The sequence below is a fragment of the Barbatula barbatula genome (assembly GCF_947034865.1).
Source record: "Barbatula barbatula genome assembly, chromosome: 8".
Classification (NCBI taxonomy): domain Eukaryota; kingdom Metazoa; phylum Chordata; class Actinopteri; order Cypriniformes; family Nemacheilidae; genus Barbatula; species Barbatula barbatula.
The window spans coordinates 6,478,553-6,494,053 of NC_136771.1; the positions used below are offsets into that span (position 1 = coordinate 6,478,553).

Genomic DNA, 15,501 nt, shown 5'->3' on the forward strand with positions numbered 1-15,501 from the left:
GATTAACACAATCATATAACACCCACACGTTCCGCTGCGCTGTAACTATTAGACAGATTTTTCTCCAAATTATCGAATCTTTTACTTATCCAACTTTCATAAACGACACCTACAAAGTTTCTGATAAAATGTAACCAAACTACATTTTCACAGTCCGGAAGTGTTCCTTTGCAAAACTCACCCGCACATTGTTGTAGCTGGCTCCCTCATTTTCAATCATTTCCATGAGACATTGTGTCGTGTCTCTTTCACATTCGGGTGACTAGACATGGCTTGGGCCCCACAGCTGGCCTGTGTACACAACCACAAGTCAAGCGAGCCCACCCCTGTATGTTAGCAAGCACCATTAGATTCTGTGCGGATCACATGACTAACATCCATCAATAATGGTTTATATTTAATAACCTTTAAATTGGTGTAATCTTTAGTGCTATATAGATTTATTCAAAGCAAGTCATGACAGGACCTCCAGCACGGGCACAGAAATGACATTTGCTTGAAAACACAAAACATTAGATGGATGGTTCACTGTTGTTGGTCTTGCCTGTGCTTTCTCCAGAGCCAAGTCTAATAAGAGGATTAAATGTAGCAGTTTTCCTGTTGCAGGCCCCTGATCCAAGTTTGATCCGGTGTATGCTAGCATCCGTGTTAGGTCTCACGTTAGTTCTGATGCTTGACCAAATGCTAGTTCCCATGTTAGATCTCATGCTACGTCACCTTGTTCTTCAACTTGTATGCCAAGTCTCTTGGTAGGTCCCATATTAGTTCTCCTGCTAGATCTCATGCTAGGTCCCATACTAGATCTCATACTAGAGGTGCGTTCCAAATCACGTAATGCTAGGTCTAATTGTAAGTCTCATGCAAAATCTCCGGCTAGCTCTCATCCTACGGCTAGTGCTACCCAAAGTTGCTCATGCTAGGTCTTTTGTGAGTTTGCATGCTTAGCAAAGAAAAGCTAATATTAGTGACTAGTAACAGAAACCATTCGGTGAGAGGCTTTAAGAAAACACATTTATGGTCGTACTGAAGTAAACAGCAACTCACATACACTAAGTCCATGCTTAATGTGCACTGAACTTGCAACATTGGCTAATTTGGTTATTTTTGATCTCATATGAAATTAAATATAAAATGTTATTCAAGAAATGTGAACAAGAAAACTCTTGTTGAAGACTTAAAGGATACTCTTCAAGGCTGCGGATGTCCACTGCCAGAATCTTTGGTTTTCCGGGTCTGGATCTCTTCACAGGAGTCTTAAAGAATGCCGGCCCACTCAGCTCACACAGCTCAATGATGTCTTCCACAGAGATGCGAGGAGACACCTCTGATTTCAGCTCACTCAACTTCAACGGCTCGCGGCTCTGTGGGAGCACGAGAGAAACAGACAAAGTCAGACAAACATATGAGCAGCTTTGTAGTGGTAAGTGCTAGTTCAAAATAAAACGTGTAAGAGAAAGTGATGAGGGGGACGTGAGAGATGTCAGGAAATGTTTGGGTTGAAAAACTGTAAAAGTCAAGGAGTACATTACAAAAACCGTACAAAGAAAATATATACGTGACTATAAATTGTGCTATTGTTCTCCTGTATTGTAACTACTGTGGTTCCTTGCATTATTTCTCATTTACACCAGACCATCAGGCTTTCTTCTTCAATCTCTTTTAACCTCTCAAAGCTGCTTTTCATTTCTCCGTCTGTCTTCACCTCTGTGAACTCTCTGTTTACCTCTCTGACATCTCCACCTGAATCACTTCAAGCTCAACCTGGACAACACCGGGCTTCCGTCAAGACAACCTCCCACTCATCTCACTCCATCACAGGCGCAGATCGCACAGGTCTTTCCTCAAGGAAATGAAAACCCCAGAAGTTGTCTGAGATGATCATCTAACATTCGCTGAACACACATCAATTTCCCCGTCTTGCTGAAATATGTTTTTCCTTGACCTGTGTTAAACCTTCCTCGCTCAGTCTTTATAAGCACTCTCATCCGAGTCGTAAGAACTCTCATTTGTGACCCTTCGTTCTCAGATAACCAAATTATCTTGCTCTCCTCTAAATAGAACCATGATAATAGCTCTGACTGGCACTTTAGGAACTGGACTCATGTCATCATATCTTTATCAGGAGGGAAGGGACCAATTTACTAGGCGTAATAGACACAAATAAAAAACTATTGGTCTAGTTTCTAGTTTCTATGTACTACTTTCTTTATTAGGAATAAAAATGACTATGGTCAAGTCAAATGGGACCATTTTTGGGTGAACTATTCCTTTAAGACAGTGGATTTCAGCAGGGGGGGCTGACTTCCAAAGGAACCTCAAGATGACCAATATTTTGAAATTAAACAAAATGAGCAAGATTTTTATTATTATTTGGCCATTTTTTATCATTAATAAACGTTTTTCAAGTTAATGTTATGCACTAAAATATTTTATTGGATAGAAATTCTAAGGTTTTGTGAGTGGGGTTGCCTTTGAATATTGCTGAATACATAAAATTTGGATTTTAACCGTATTAAAGATGTAGTTAACTATAATAGTTAGCAATTTTAACTGTATTAAAGATGTAGTAGAAATTTACTATTTTTGTGTGTTTGTGTTATTTGTCTTGTGTGTCTAAGACTCTAAATTAGTGATTTCAAAACGATTAATCGTTATTAATTCATTAAAAAATATACAATATACAAAAAAATGGTTGCGTTTATATTATATGTGTGTGTGTATGCGAGTGTGTGTGTATTTATATTATGTACATAAAATATACGGATAACATATGTATATATTTTAGAAATATGTGTCATATATTTAAATTTATAGATAATATAACTTAGATTTAGAAATATAGTAACGTAAATATTTGTTATATATACACATGTATGTGTGTGCACTTATCAATAAATACAAACAACACACACACATATATATATATACACTGTATTACATAAACACAAACATTTATTTATAAATAGTGATTAATCGTAATGACAGCACTACTCTAAATACATATACTGCGTTTAGATAAGCACCATGTTTAATCGAATTACCCAACAGCAATATTGAAATGAACAAAAAATAAACCACGGCCTATGTGGTGCTCCAATTTTTCTAGGCCGCAAAGTTTGACACCCACTGACCTAAAACACAAGATGTGAGCATTCCCTCACATATTATCACAGAATTCCACAAGTCTTTTGAAACGAATACAAGCGCTCAGGAAAGAGCTGTGAGGTGGGGGTCTGTCTCGCAAATGTCAATGTTCAGCCGCCCATGAAATCATTCCAATCAGTCATCGAGTACCAGCCTCCCACAGTGCACAGCCAATTACCTGCGAGGTCACCTTAGCAATGGAGGTGCGCTTGAGAAAGAGAAAAGCGCTGATGTCCAGTGGTCTCTGGTATTAAAATGCATTAGATCCGCAGGGCTTGTGGCATTCTCATAGTTGACTAAAGACAGACCCTTATGCCCTGGTTTCTGACACTTTAAATGCAGGCAGCAGTCTTGACCTTTTATTATCAGCGTGAACATTTCAATAGTCCAAACCTTGGCTTTTTGGGTGCACTGCGCTCTTGCGGAAAAAAACGAGGGGATCGGAGGGCACAGAGAAGTCAAATCAGTAAAAGTCTGGGATGTGCAAAACAGGCAGAATGGAGAATGATCAAATCCACGCATACATGCCATTGGTCTGTAAAGTGGAGTCGTTGCAGAAATCCAAGTGTTCGAAGAGCTCACGATCTACATGACAGATTTTGTCAAAAGATGTACGATATGACAATTTTATGACAATGTACTTTTTTGAGACCTCCGCGCTTCACATTCTCTATGAAAAGTATTTAAATAAAACAAGTCTACTCTCCCTCCTGTCCGATCAGAGCTCGCTATTTCGATGTCCTTGTTTCTCTACAAGGTCATTTTTGCTTCATCGTTCCGATGGTCAATCATCAACAGGGTAACAAAAAGGCGAGCATGTACACAGCCCTAAAAGAATGTTTAAGAGGATTACCCATAATTCTTTGAAGGTCTGGTCCTTTGTTATTGAGTTGCGAGCTACTGAAATCCTTGTTATCTAGTAAACTAGCTTACACATGTGACAAACCACAAACCCATTTTAAAGGCAGTCCGTAAAGTATTAATGAAAAGGAATTCTAAAATAAATGGAGTGACATAAATGTGTTTAGTAGTTAAGAGGTTAAGTTTTCCTAAACAACCAAATAAGTGGATACATTAAAGGAATAGTTCACCCCAAAAATGTTTTTTCATTATTTGTTCACCCTCATAATAATTTAAACCTTTAAAGACTTTAATTCTTCTCCTGAACACAAAAGAAGATATTTTGAAGAAAGTTGGCCCCCATTGAATTCCATTGTATGGATACAATGAGCCATTTCTCAAAATATTTTTTGTGTGTCACCGAGGAAAGAGTCTAATACTGTACAAGACAACATGAGGGTGAATAAATAGTGACAGAATTTCTATTTTGGGGTGAACTGTCCCTTTAAGAAATAGACATACATTTTTTTATTTGATTTAAATCCACGTTCTACAATGTAGAAGTACATTTAGTCATGTGATATTTCTGAGCTTTAGTCAGCAGTCACACACACACACACACACACACACAGGTACGCACACTCTCATAGGTGACAGAAGGTTTACTGCGAGTCGGGCTTTAGTGACAGGCCCTGTCAACCGGTCGAGACAGAGAGAGCTTGTTAAGCAGACACATCATGCTCGAATGACCAGGAGATGACTATCAACTGCAGGACTAACCGCAGCATTTAATACCTGAGCACGGCTATAGACATTCTGCACTGAGAGAATGCACAAAAAAATGAATAAATAATAGACCCTGGAGAAAGACACTGAATTACTTCAATATCAAGAGAAGTGCTGGCAACTCAATTTGTCTTACTGAGGATGGCAGAGCAAGTCTAAAATATTTCATTCTATTGTATACGGTAAAGGATGCGTTAACATAAGTCTACACTTAGATCCTTAGGTTAGGTTTATATATAGCTGCACACTGCTGGGAGACACAGAAAATACTTCAAACATATTTAATTGGTATACTCCCCTCAAAAGACTAGTGGTTATACTTTCCAATGGACCTGATTATTTGTACCCTTCATAGTAATTTGTTCTAGTGAGTGAGGTGAGACTATAAGACTAAGTGCTACCAGGAAAGAAAATCATTATTTATATTCAGTATCAGCTACCTCATTTTTTTTTCTTTTGACAAAGCATGATTTAGTAATTTGTTCCTTCGATTTACTACTTTGTTCACTCGTTTTTAGTGGTTCCTTTTCTTTAATTTACTAATCATGCACAAAATGTAATAATTATACTGTAGTTCCCTCTATATTGTTTCCCTTTGATTTACTAGTTTGTGTGCACTATTTACCATTTTGTTTCCTCAATTTTCTAATTTGTTCCCTCGATGAACTAGTTCGTTACTAGATATACTAGTTTATGCACAAAATAACGAAGTTGTTCCCTTCATTTACTAATTCATTGCTTGACTTAGTAGTTTGTTCTCTCGATTTACTAATTCGTTCCCTCGATTTACTGATTCATTGCTTGATTTAGTAGTTTGTTCTCTTGATTTACTAATTTGTTGTCTCGATTTGCTAATTCGTTGTTTGACTTAGTAGTTTGTTCTCTTGATTTACTAATTTGTTGTCTCGATTTGCTAATTCGTTGTTTGACTTAGTAGTTTGTTCTCTTGATTTACTAATTTGTTCTCTCGATTTGCTAATTCATTGCTTGATTTAGTAGTTTGTTCTCTTGATTTACTAATTCGTTCTCTCGATTTACTTATTCATTGCTTGACTTAGTAGTTTGTTCTCTTGATTTACTAATTCATTGTTTGACTTAGTAGTTTGTTCTCTTGATTTACTAATTCGTTCTCTCGATTTGCTAATTCATTGCTTGACTTAGTAGTTTGTTCTCTTGATTTACTAATTCATTGTTTGACTTAGTAGTTTGTTCTCTTGATTTACTAATTTGTTCTCTCGATTTGCTAATTCATTGCTTGATTTAGTAGTTTGTTCTCTTGATTTACTAATTCGTTCTCTCGATTTACTTATTCATTGCTTGACTTAGTAGTTTGTTCTCTTGATTTACTAATTCATTGTTTGACTTAGTAGTTTGTTCTCTTGATTTACTAATTCGTTCTCTCGATTTGCTAATTCATTGCTTGACTTAGTAGTTTGTTCTCTTGATTTACTAATTCATTGCTTGACTTAGTAGTTTGTTCTCTTGATTTACTAATTCGTTCTCTCGATTTGCTAATTCATTGCTTGACTTAGTAGTTTGTTCTCTTGATTTACTAATACGTTCTCTCGATTTACTAATTCATTACTTGACTAAGTAGTTTGTTCTCTTGATTTACTAATACGTTCTCTCGATTTACTAATTCATTACTTGACTAAGTAGTTTGTTCTCTTGATTTACGAATGAGTTCCCTCGATTTACTAATTCATTGCTTGACTTAGCAATTCGTTCCTTCGATTTACTAGTTATTTTCTCTCAATTTACTTATTCGTTCTCTCGATTTACTAGATCTTTTCCTTTCATTTACTAATTTGTGTGCATGATTTATACTAGTTTGTTCCCTTGATTTACTAATTCATGTACACAATTTACTAGTTGGTGCCCTCAATTTACTACTTTGTTTCTTGTTTTAGTAATTTGTGCGCAAAATGTATTTATCTGTTCCCGTGCGCACAATTTATGTCATATGCGGGGCTCTGTATTGACGCACAGAGGAAGGGATTTTAATCTTTGTGAGTCCTATTCCTATACATGATTTCCTTAGGGCTGCTTATCCACCGGGCTCAGTGTGTCTGAAAATTGATTGGTTAAAAACTCCAGCTGCAAGGAAAAATGCTACGGTGGACCATGAGCCTAAAACCTTTTATACTTATTTAGTCTTTCAGGCATATAAACCTACAACATTTTAGTTACCAGGCTAGGATTTTTACTAAAGCACAACGCCCGGCACATAACTTGCAATCTAACATTTCCCAGCCTTGCAAAGAAATGGATGTAGCTACTGCTCACTGATGCAGTGGATTTCTAGACAGAAAATGGAGAGAGAGATTAGGTCAACAGATGAGTGTTTGTTAAGCTCAGCACTGCCCGGGGGCAAACACTGATGAAATGCAAACAAAAGGCAAACTCGAAGGGGTGAAAGGTTCTGTCTCCAGTACATCACAAAGAGATTCTCCACAGCAACTCCAAATATTTCTGACGCACCCTATATGCAGTAACATCACTGCGATTCAATCTCCCAAAAACATTCACAAGCTCTAGCAGAGGCGTGCATCTACGTCAGTAATTTGATGACTAGACAATATCTGTAAAAGAGAAACGTGATACTTCTGAACAAAACAAACACATCTTGATTTTGAAGTCAGTTCGTTAAAGTCCCTGTGAAATTTTGATATTATTATCCAAATGATAGCTTTAATGATATATATACCCAATAGTGTGTTCCAAAACATTTAAACCTCATAGTCTCTCACTTTCACCGTAACGGATAATTGACTTTAATTACATCATTTTGCACTTCTGCTTTTCATTAAATTCCAGGCTGAGAGGTAAACTCAACCCTACTGGCTATTTTAAAAGGGGGAGGAGCCATTCAATATGCCCTGCCCTAACTACCTGTTTTAGTTAAAATTACGTCAACTTATAGTTTTTAACTATCCTAACAAATACATTTTGTCATTCTGTATGATATGGAAACATGATACAAATTATAAGGAAATAGAAAACTCTTCACAAATCAGAATTCAATTAAAATTCACAGTAACTTGACATTTCATGAATGAAAACTCAAGCAATCACACCAACAAGCCTAAACTGTCTAAAGTTTCACACACCTTAAACTTACCAATGAGAGTATTAAATATAAAAATGAAAATCCTCCCAAAATTGACTCACACTTATAACTTCTTATCTCCTGTTTAACACAAAATGTAAGTGGTCAGGATATTTAAAAATGTTACCACAAAGAATTGATCTCCACAACCAAGAAAAATAAGTCTTGAGTTTGGAAAGAAATGTGCAGAATAAAAGATGTGAAGGGAGGGACAGGAAGACAAATAACGAAAAACGTCAGAAGGTCATGTCAGGAGAACGGCTGGTTGAGAGAAGAGAACGGCAAAATTATGCGCACAATGAATGCTGCCGCTGGAGGCAATTGAGGTCAACCGATGTCTGCAGTCCACATACGAAAATTACCAGCAGAAGAGAAGAAAAAACACAGCAAAAACGAAACAGAACAAATAAGCCAAAATTCCTGCGATGGCTTAATGAAAGTTGTAAGAAATCTGACCTCCATCGTTCGCTCCCTCGCTACACGCACATCCATCTCTCTATGCTATTATTTCAGAATTATCCACAAATGCAATCTACTTTTAATACTTAAGTATCATTGAGTAACCATTAACTTTGTGATAACAGACCTTTGCATTTGGAAAACAACCTCTAACGTCTCAAGCATTTGTGCCGTAGCGTTTCAGTTGGCTGCAGGCAGACGTTGGAGTGTTTATTAGCGAGTCAAAGCATCTCATTAGGAAGAGCATTGTGGGCGGTCGAGACCATCGGCGGCCACATTCTGCACTCCTCTGACCGCAAACCTTTATGGATCATTTGATTAACGGTGGGTAATTGGCTCTGTGCTTTATAAGCTATGACTTTCCCTTTCGGCACAAGACAATCTTTAAAAGTTAAATGTGAAAGGCCAAAGGATCTCAGCAAGATGTCTAAGACCATTGCTGTAAAGGTCAATCTTAATATTTTCGGTACAGATCGTTCTCTCTCATAGAAGTAATTTTACAGTGAAACTAGATTCGAAAATTTTGACAATGAGAGAAATACATGCTCATGCCAAATAGCGAGGGCATTGCTATGGTAACGGATTTTAGTGTCATGCTATGTGTTAATATAACGTGTACAAGCATAAAAAAATGGGTAAACTATATTAACACTAATTTCTAACAGCAATGAAATTCCTCTGCCCCTTTATTGTCCCCATTGTCAAATCTACATTGTATACCACATTTCCTACAGTATGTGAATTAAAAGTACAACCGAGGACACTCACCAGGTCAGTTTTGGGCAGGTCTTGAAACTCTGAAGAGTAAAAGGAGGGTGTTTTCCCAAAGCTGTTGCCGTCGTTGGCAGGCTTGGCTGGCTGGGCATGTTGCCGATATGTGGCACTTTTAGGAGTCCAGCAGAAAAGGTTGATAGATTCACGGACACAGCGCTCAATGTCAACTTCTAAATGAGACCAGGAAAGAGAGAAGAAATCTTTAATCCCAACTGGATAAGGCTGTAAGAATAAATAAAAAAAAATGAAAATATTTTGCAAAAAAGAGGTGTGGTGTAGACGCTAAAGATCTGAACAAATGCCTCCATGTCCCCAAACGGTATAATGTCCTACCCATTATGTAATTGTAAACCTGTATGATCTTCTTTCTTCTGCAGAACACAAAAAAAAAAGATGTTTTGAAGAACGTTGGTAACCAAACAACATTGACCCCCATTGACTTCCATTGTATGGACACAACCACAGAGACATTTCTCAAAATATCTTCTTTAGTGCTCCACAGTAGAAAGAGTCGTATACAGGTTTTGAATGATACGGCGGTATATAAATGATGACAGAATTGAAATGTTTGGGTAAGATATCCCCCCCAATAACACAAATGTAAACTGCAACTCATAATGCAATGTCAGAAATGCATTCTCAATGTTACCTCAAGGGGCGCTATAGGCAGATTTAAAGTAAACTCTATTAATACAATCCAGGAATGACTATTTGTGTTGATTAAAAGCACAAATCACTCCAACAGTTTCATTTTACTATCCTAAATAAAACGTCTTTTTTAACTATCAAATGTAAAGTACACGTTTCAATGTCAGAGATATAAGAAAAGCTGCATTATGTTGATACGGCAAAGCTTCCTCCCAATTAACCTCGGGAGACTTCAATCCGACATCTCTCAACACTCGCGCAGCCACAAACATCAACACCGTATTCACATTGTCACTGTGAAATGTGAATAATATAAGCGTAAGTCTGTCCGCTTCCCTCGAACGAGAAGCGAACTCTCAGGAGCTGTGCTCTATAAGGCAGAAATTAAGGGATTTGCAAGGATATAAACAAACCAAGATTTGTGATATTTCTATCCTGTTAGTGGAGAAACAGTAACTCTAATGAAAAGGTTTAGCTTGCTTGGCCTACTATTCAAATCAAGCCAAGAATGAAAGGTTCATTTTACTTAAAGGAAGACGTGACAGGAATACTGGATTATTTAGGCTGGAGTTACACTGGAGGTCTGTTATCACATCCCCAAACTAAAACACATTTACGAATAATATACGAGGCAAAACATATAGGAATAGAGTAGTCACTAAAAAGTCAAAGTAAGGGTTTAAATCATAAGGGGACAAAAAGTCCCTCCTCCCTGGGGGATTGCGTCTTTGGAAGACAGCTGCCTCTGTAGGCAGTAGGGAGCAAAGCATCTCATTGTGTTTTGGAAGAGACACAGAAGGGGAAGGAGCAAAAGCAAACAACATGAGAGAGGAGGTACCAGTCAGTCAGCGTGTCAGAAACAGTGACAGATGATTCACCTCCCCGTACCTCCTACCGCCGACCCAAATCCAGGACTGAAGTGAGTCAAGACAGATGGGTTTTGAGATACGAGGCGGTCCCGTCTGCTGCGCGTGATGAGGCACACATCATAATTATAGAGCCTTGTCACCACTGCCAGAATTCTAGCATAATATTTGCTATTTGCTTTGAGTGATCTTGCTGTTTGCACCAGGTGTCCTTGACCTCCGGTCTGACATCCAATTGTGTTTTTAACTCGACTGACAAATGGATAAGAGAAATTGCAAAAAAGAAAAGCAATGTGCTAATTCTTTTTTAAAAACGAATTAAAATAATTTATCAATGTATTTTTATTGTTTTATTTATACTACTTTGTGAGCTGACTACATTGGTATCATACGAATCATACGAACATTACAAAAAAGCAATAGTGAAGTCCCTCCCCTAATCCCACCCCTAAACCTAACATGACAAGATTGTATGCGCTCAAATAAATTAGTCACATCGTAAAACGTGACAACTTGTACCCTCACGAAGAACCTCACTTCTCTTGAAACTGAGAATTAATGTCTGTGTGTCCATTCAGAGTCCACAAAATAATGAAACGAGAGATCTCGAGCCATTTAAAACCCACTGGCTCGTGACCGTGTTTTATCACTGCCATCATTTTACAGCCCACAGGATCCACCGTGCATGAGAGGAGAAACCGAAATTGAAGCCCTTGATACAGGTCGCGAAGCCTTTACCTGAAACCTCCGTATGACGCTGTCTTGAGGAGGAAATTGTACCCCCGGGCCTGTTGTCAAACTAAAAATAGTTTGCTTGCGTGATTGCACGCTGAAAGCAGGTCAAAACAAACCATGTAATCGCAGACGAAAACTTGTGTGTGAAAATAAGAATAAAGCTTAGGGACATGTTATTGACAAGTCGAGACATTTGTGTTAGGGACGAAAGAATGACACCTACTGAATATTTAGAGCTAACAGTCAGTAAATTACAGTCATGTAGCAACAAGTAGGTCAAACCAAACGTTAGCATGGGGGAATGGAATTACATTGCAAAAAAAAGCACTTAACGTTATGGGAACGGTAGGAGCGAGGGGATGAATTATTATCACACTTTAAAATGTACAGTGCTAAATTAAATACAGAGGTAGCTGCGAGTCAGCCATTTCTCTACTGTATATGATTTTAAGTGATGTTTGTTATGTCTATCAAAATAGCGCATACTGAAGTGTTAGGGATTTAAACAGAACTTTTTTATTGATATTCGATGCACAACGTACAGTATATGAGATCATTTTCTGAATACGTACAATGTAAAAATAATTTTTAAAGCTGCCTTAAAAATGTTTATTTAATCAAATTGGCAACAAAAGTCACTGACTTACAAAACGAAATTGAAATTGGTTAAACAACATTTTATTTATATGAAATGCAACTACATTTTCAAGTTTTGTTTAGAAATTTACAAGTAAAAAATCTAACATCCCAGCAGCTGGTTAACACCAAACTTGTAACTTTTGCAGTCTATTTCTGTAATTGTAGTTTTTACAAAAAACATTTGGAAATTCTGTAATATATTTATTACTTCTAGAGCAAATATGATTTAACCTTAGAAAATATGTTTTTACATTTTACATTCGAAGGGTCCTAACGAATAAAAACCTTACTAATAAAAATCATCCAAAATTGTAATTTAAATATAATATTTTTCACAGGTTTGAGTCCTTGGGTTCAGGTAAAAAAAATACAACTTTAGTTGTAACAAGATTACTACTCTTTTAATTACTATAAGGTAGGGAAGAGGATGAAAAATCAGTCTAGCATTGAAACTCTGGAAGTCTAGCCTACTGTATGAGATGTACAGTGAAATAAACTTGTGTGTTTTGCATTTGACTGTAACAAACAACGAAACCGCCAGCAAGCAGAGCACAAATATTTTACCTATAAAAGGAGCTCCTCACAGACTTTAATGTGTCTTGCCAGGGAAAGAACAGAAAGCCTTCGACCTCAACAGCATCGACCCAACATCCCGTTTCAATATAAAAATCTCCAGATGACTTTTATGCTCCCCTGTGTCTGGCAAATAGCCATTTAAAACGAGCGATTTAGAGACAAAAGGTGGGAAACAATTTCAAGACACTATGGACGGCTGCCAAACAACCAGTAACAGCTGAGGCGGCAGCGGTGCATGCGAGGCAATCCAGGAATCTGAGGCATGCAAGGCAGAACTTCACAGCATGCAGTGAAAGAAATCGCAGGCGTGACCTTCTCTAATATAAGCATGCGCATCTTCTGTCTCGTAACCGTGGCCTTGCAGGGTGTTAATTACACCACCATCACAATGGCAGACAGAAGAGAGAGATGCCAATCCCTGGAGACCTCAGTGGAACTACGGGGAAAGCATCATCCTCTGACCTTCAAAAGCCAAAGATTCAAAGATGCCTAATTCTCTGAGAGCCTTATGGTTTATGCAGAGCGATTGTGGATTTTCACAGCATCATATGTCAAGTCGGTAAGCTGACGTTGCGCTTTGAAAGTAATTCGCTGTTTCATGCAGAAACTTTTCGAAACATTTCAAACCTTCCCCTTGGTGGAGTAACATGGTATGTTTGGTCGGTGGAAAATCCCCCAAATCTACCTGGATATTTACTATATGACACCGAACCTGTACTTTTTTTTATGATAGTACATAAAATGTCATTAACTTGCACGTATTAAAGATCAAACCTCCTCCACAAGTCAATATGAGGGATGTATAAGGAAGGCTTCAAAACTTTTTCTAAATACTTCAATGTCCATTTAAATGATTTAACACAGCAGGTTTTGACACATCACGAAACAGCTGTGTTGATGATAATTTGGCTTTGGTAAGTGATCAGACCCCTGTGTCAGGGCCTCTGGCGTTCTCCGGTGATGTCTGGTGTGCAGCGGCGATGAGGGAACGTCCTGCAAAATCTCGGCAGCTATTTTGAGCTTGTCAGTGAGAGATGCTTATTAGCCACTTGCACTCGGATCCTTTTATGTCAAAGCTGATTTGTGGTTGGCTTCAAGCTATAGATATTTGTTTCATGACAGGCGGAGTAATGTCATTTCTATCGGGCTGTTTTTGAACATCCTCAAATCGCCAAAAATAATATGTCACTGAATTTTGAACTTTAAATATCTTTTAATGAGTAAATGCTTATTGCAAATAATTAGGATTCACTTCAATAGTTAGTTCATGTTAAATAATGTACCTTACTAATGTGAAGACGTGTGTTATGAGTTCATTTTTTGTCCTAAAATGAGCCCTAAACCATGAACCCACTGGGACGCCCCAATGTCAGTGAAGCTGCTTTACAATTGTTCATTTTTGGAATAACTACTAACTGAAAGACATGTCCTGCCTAATCACACCTGTTTCTGATGCTTCAGGCTCTGTCATCGTAAAAGATGTCAATCAGTTTGAGCGTTTAGGTTTGGTGATGGGTTTGGAGGGCGGAGCTATGGATAAAGAGGTGTGGCTGAGTGGATGAGGGAGGTTTTCAGATTTGATTATAAGCCAAGTGACTATTTAGTCAAATATCTTTATGAGATTGGACCAACATTTATAGTATTTGTATTTTTGTGTGACCTAACTTTTCAAATCTGAAACCGGAAGTGCGAAGTTGTCTCCGGTCTCCTGCTGTTTTTTAAACCGACACAGACATACACGCACGCCTCACCACCAAAACAAGCTTTCTTTTGTTTACACCTGTGTACTTTTTGCCTAAGAGGCCGAGACAAGTTTGGGACATTTCAAGCGCCATGGTAACCGGGTATTTTTCACATTATTGTGAGAAGTAATCCCTCTATTGTGACTGAGTGTACACACCATCACACTCTCCCCGCAGCCGGGAACGCTCGCAGCTAATTCCCTCACATTAGGCTCAATCATCGTCCATCACTTTAGCCACGCCGCGCTGCTCCGCGCTGACAGGCACCTCGGGGAACCGGAGCTGTTCCGACTGGAACGCCACGTGTCAGGCCGCAACGGTGCCAGCTGCCATGCAGAAAGCACGGCGTAAGCCGCATAACTTATCCTGAGCTCATCGCAAACAAGTCTCAACCCAGCACCCGCGGAGGGAAGCTTACGGGGAATAAAACGCATTGTTTGACAGACGGGGTTAGCAAGGTTGCGCTTAAGCAGACAAGCATGCGTCTCTTTGCTGTCTCGCAAACTGTTTTTTCTAAGTCTGAGCTCACAACAACAATACATCATTTATACTTAAAGGTGGAAATACCTATAATGCACCTGGTCTATATAATTCTAGCATTCACTCCTTTAAAGTTGACATATCACAAAAAACTGTTGAAAATTAGTTTGTTTTGTGACACAAGGCAAAGCGCCTTCCCTGAAAATTATAAATATTTATGAATGTCATTTATGTCATTAACATACATCAACACACATTTACACATCAAAGCACAGTTCAGCAGTAACTATTCTGTTAAATGACTTCGAAGGGCACAGCTTGTTTTTAACCAACATTGTAAGTGGACTTTAAAGAAATAAAATGCAAGAATATATATGTAGACTAAGGAAAAGATTCAGCAGTCAACCGGTCTTTATAATACAACGCGTCTACTATGAAGTTAACCATAGAAAAGTGCTATTGGCAGTTTTTTAAGATTGTAGAAAAGACTCTTACCGGGCAAGTCTGAAAAGAGCAGGATACACTCATTAAAGCCGTTGGCCAGCAGTCGGTCTCTGAGCTGTTGCAGAATAGCAACACCAATGCAGAAAGGAAAGGATGAGTTTCCTAACAACAGAGTATCCCAGAGGTGGAAGATCTTGTGTAGAGGGAAAACATCTGGGCAGAAAATGGAAAAAACAACTGACTTACTGCAAAGTTTGTA

General features: G+C 38.1%; 1 protein-coding gene across 1 annotated transcript in view; it reads right to left on the bottom strand.

Annotated features, from left to right (window-relative positions):
* The window catches only part of tbck (TBC1 domain containing kinase), a 42,410-nt gene that overhangs the window by 3,183 nt on the left and 23,726 nt on the right, over nt 1-15,501 (bottom strand). Inside the window, exons 22-24 of the mRNA XM_079462207.1 lie at nt 15,294-15,455; nt 9,107-9,282; nt 1,186-1,361 (exon numbers count right to left, since the gene is read on the bottom strand). Of these exons, the coding sequence (XP_079318333.1) occupies nt 1,186-1,361; nt 9,107-9,282; nt 15,294-15,455 (514 nt within the window). The remainder of the gene's footprint in view (nt 1-1,185; nt 1,362-9,106; nt 9,283-15,293; nt 15,456-15,501) is intronic.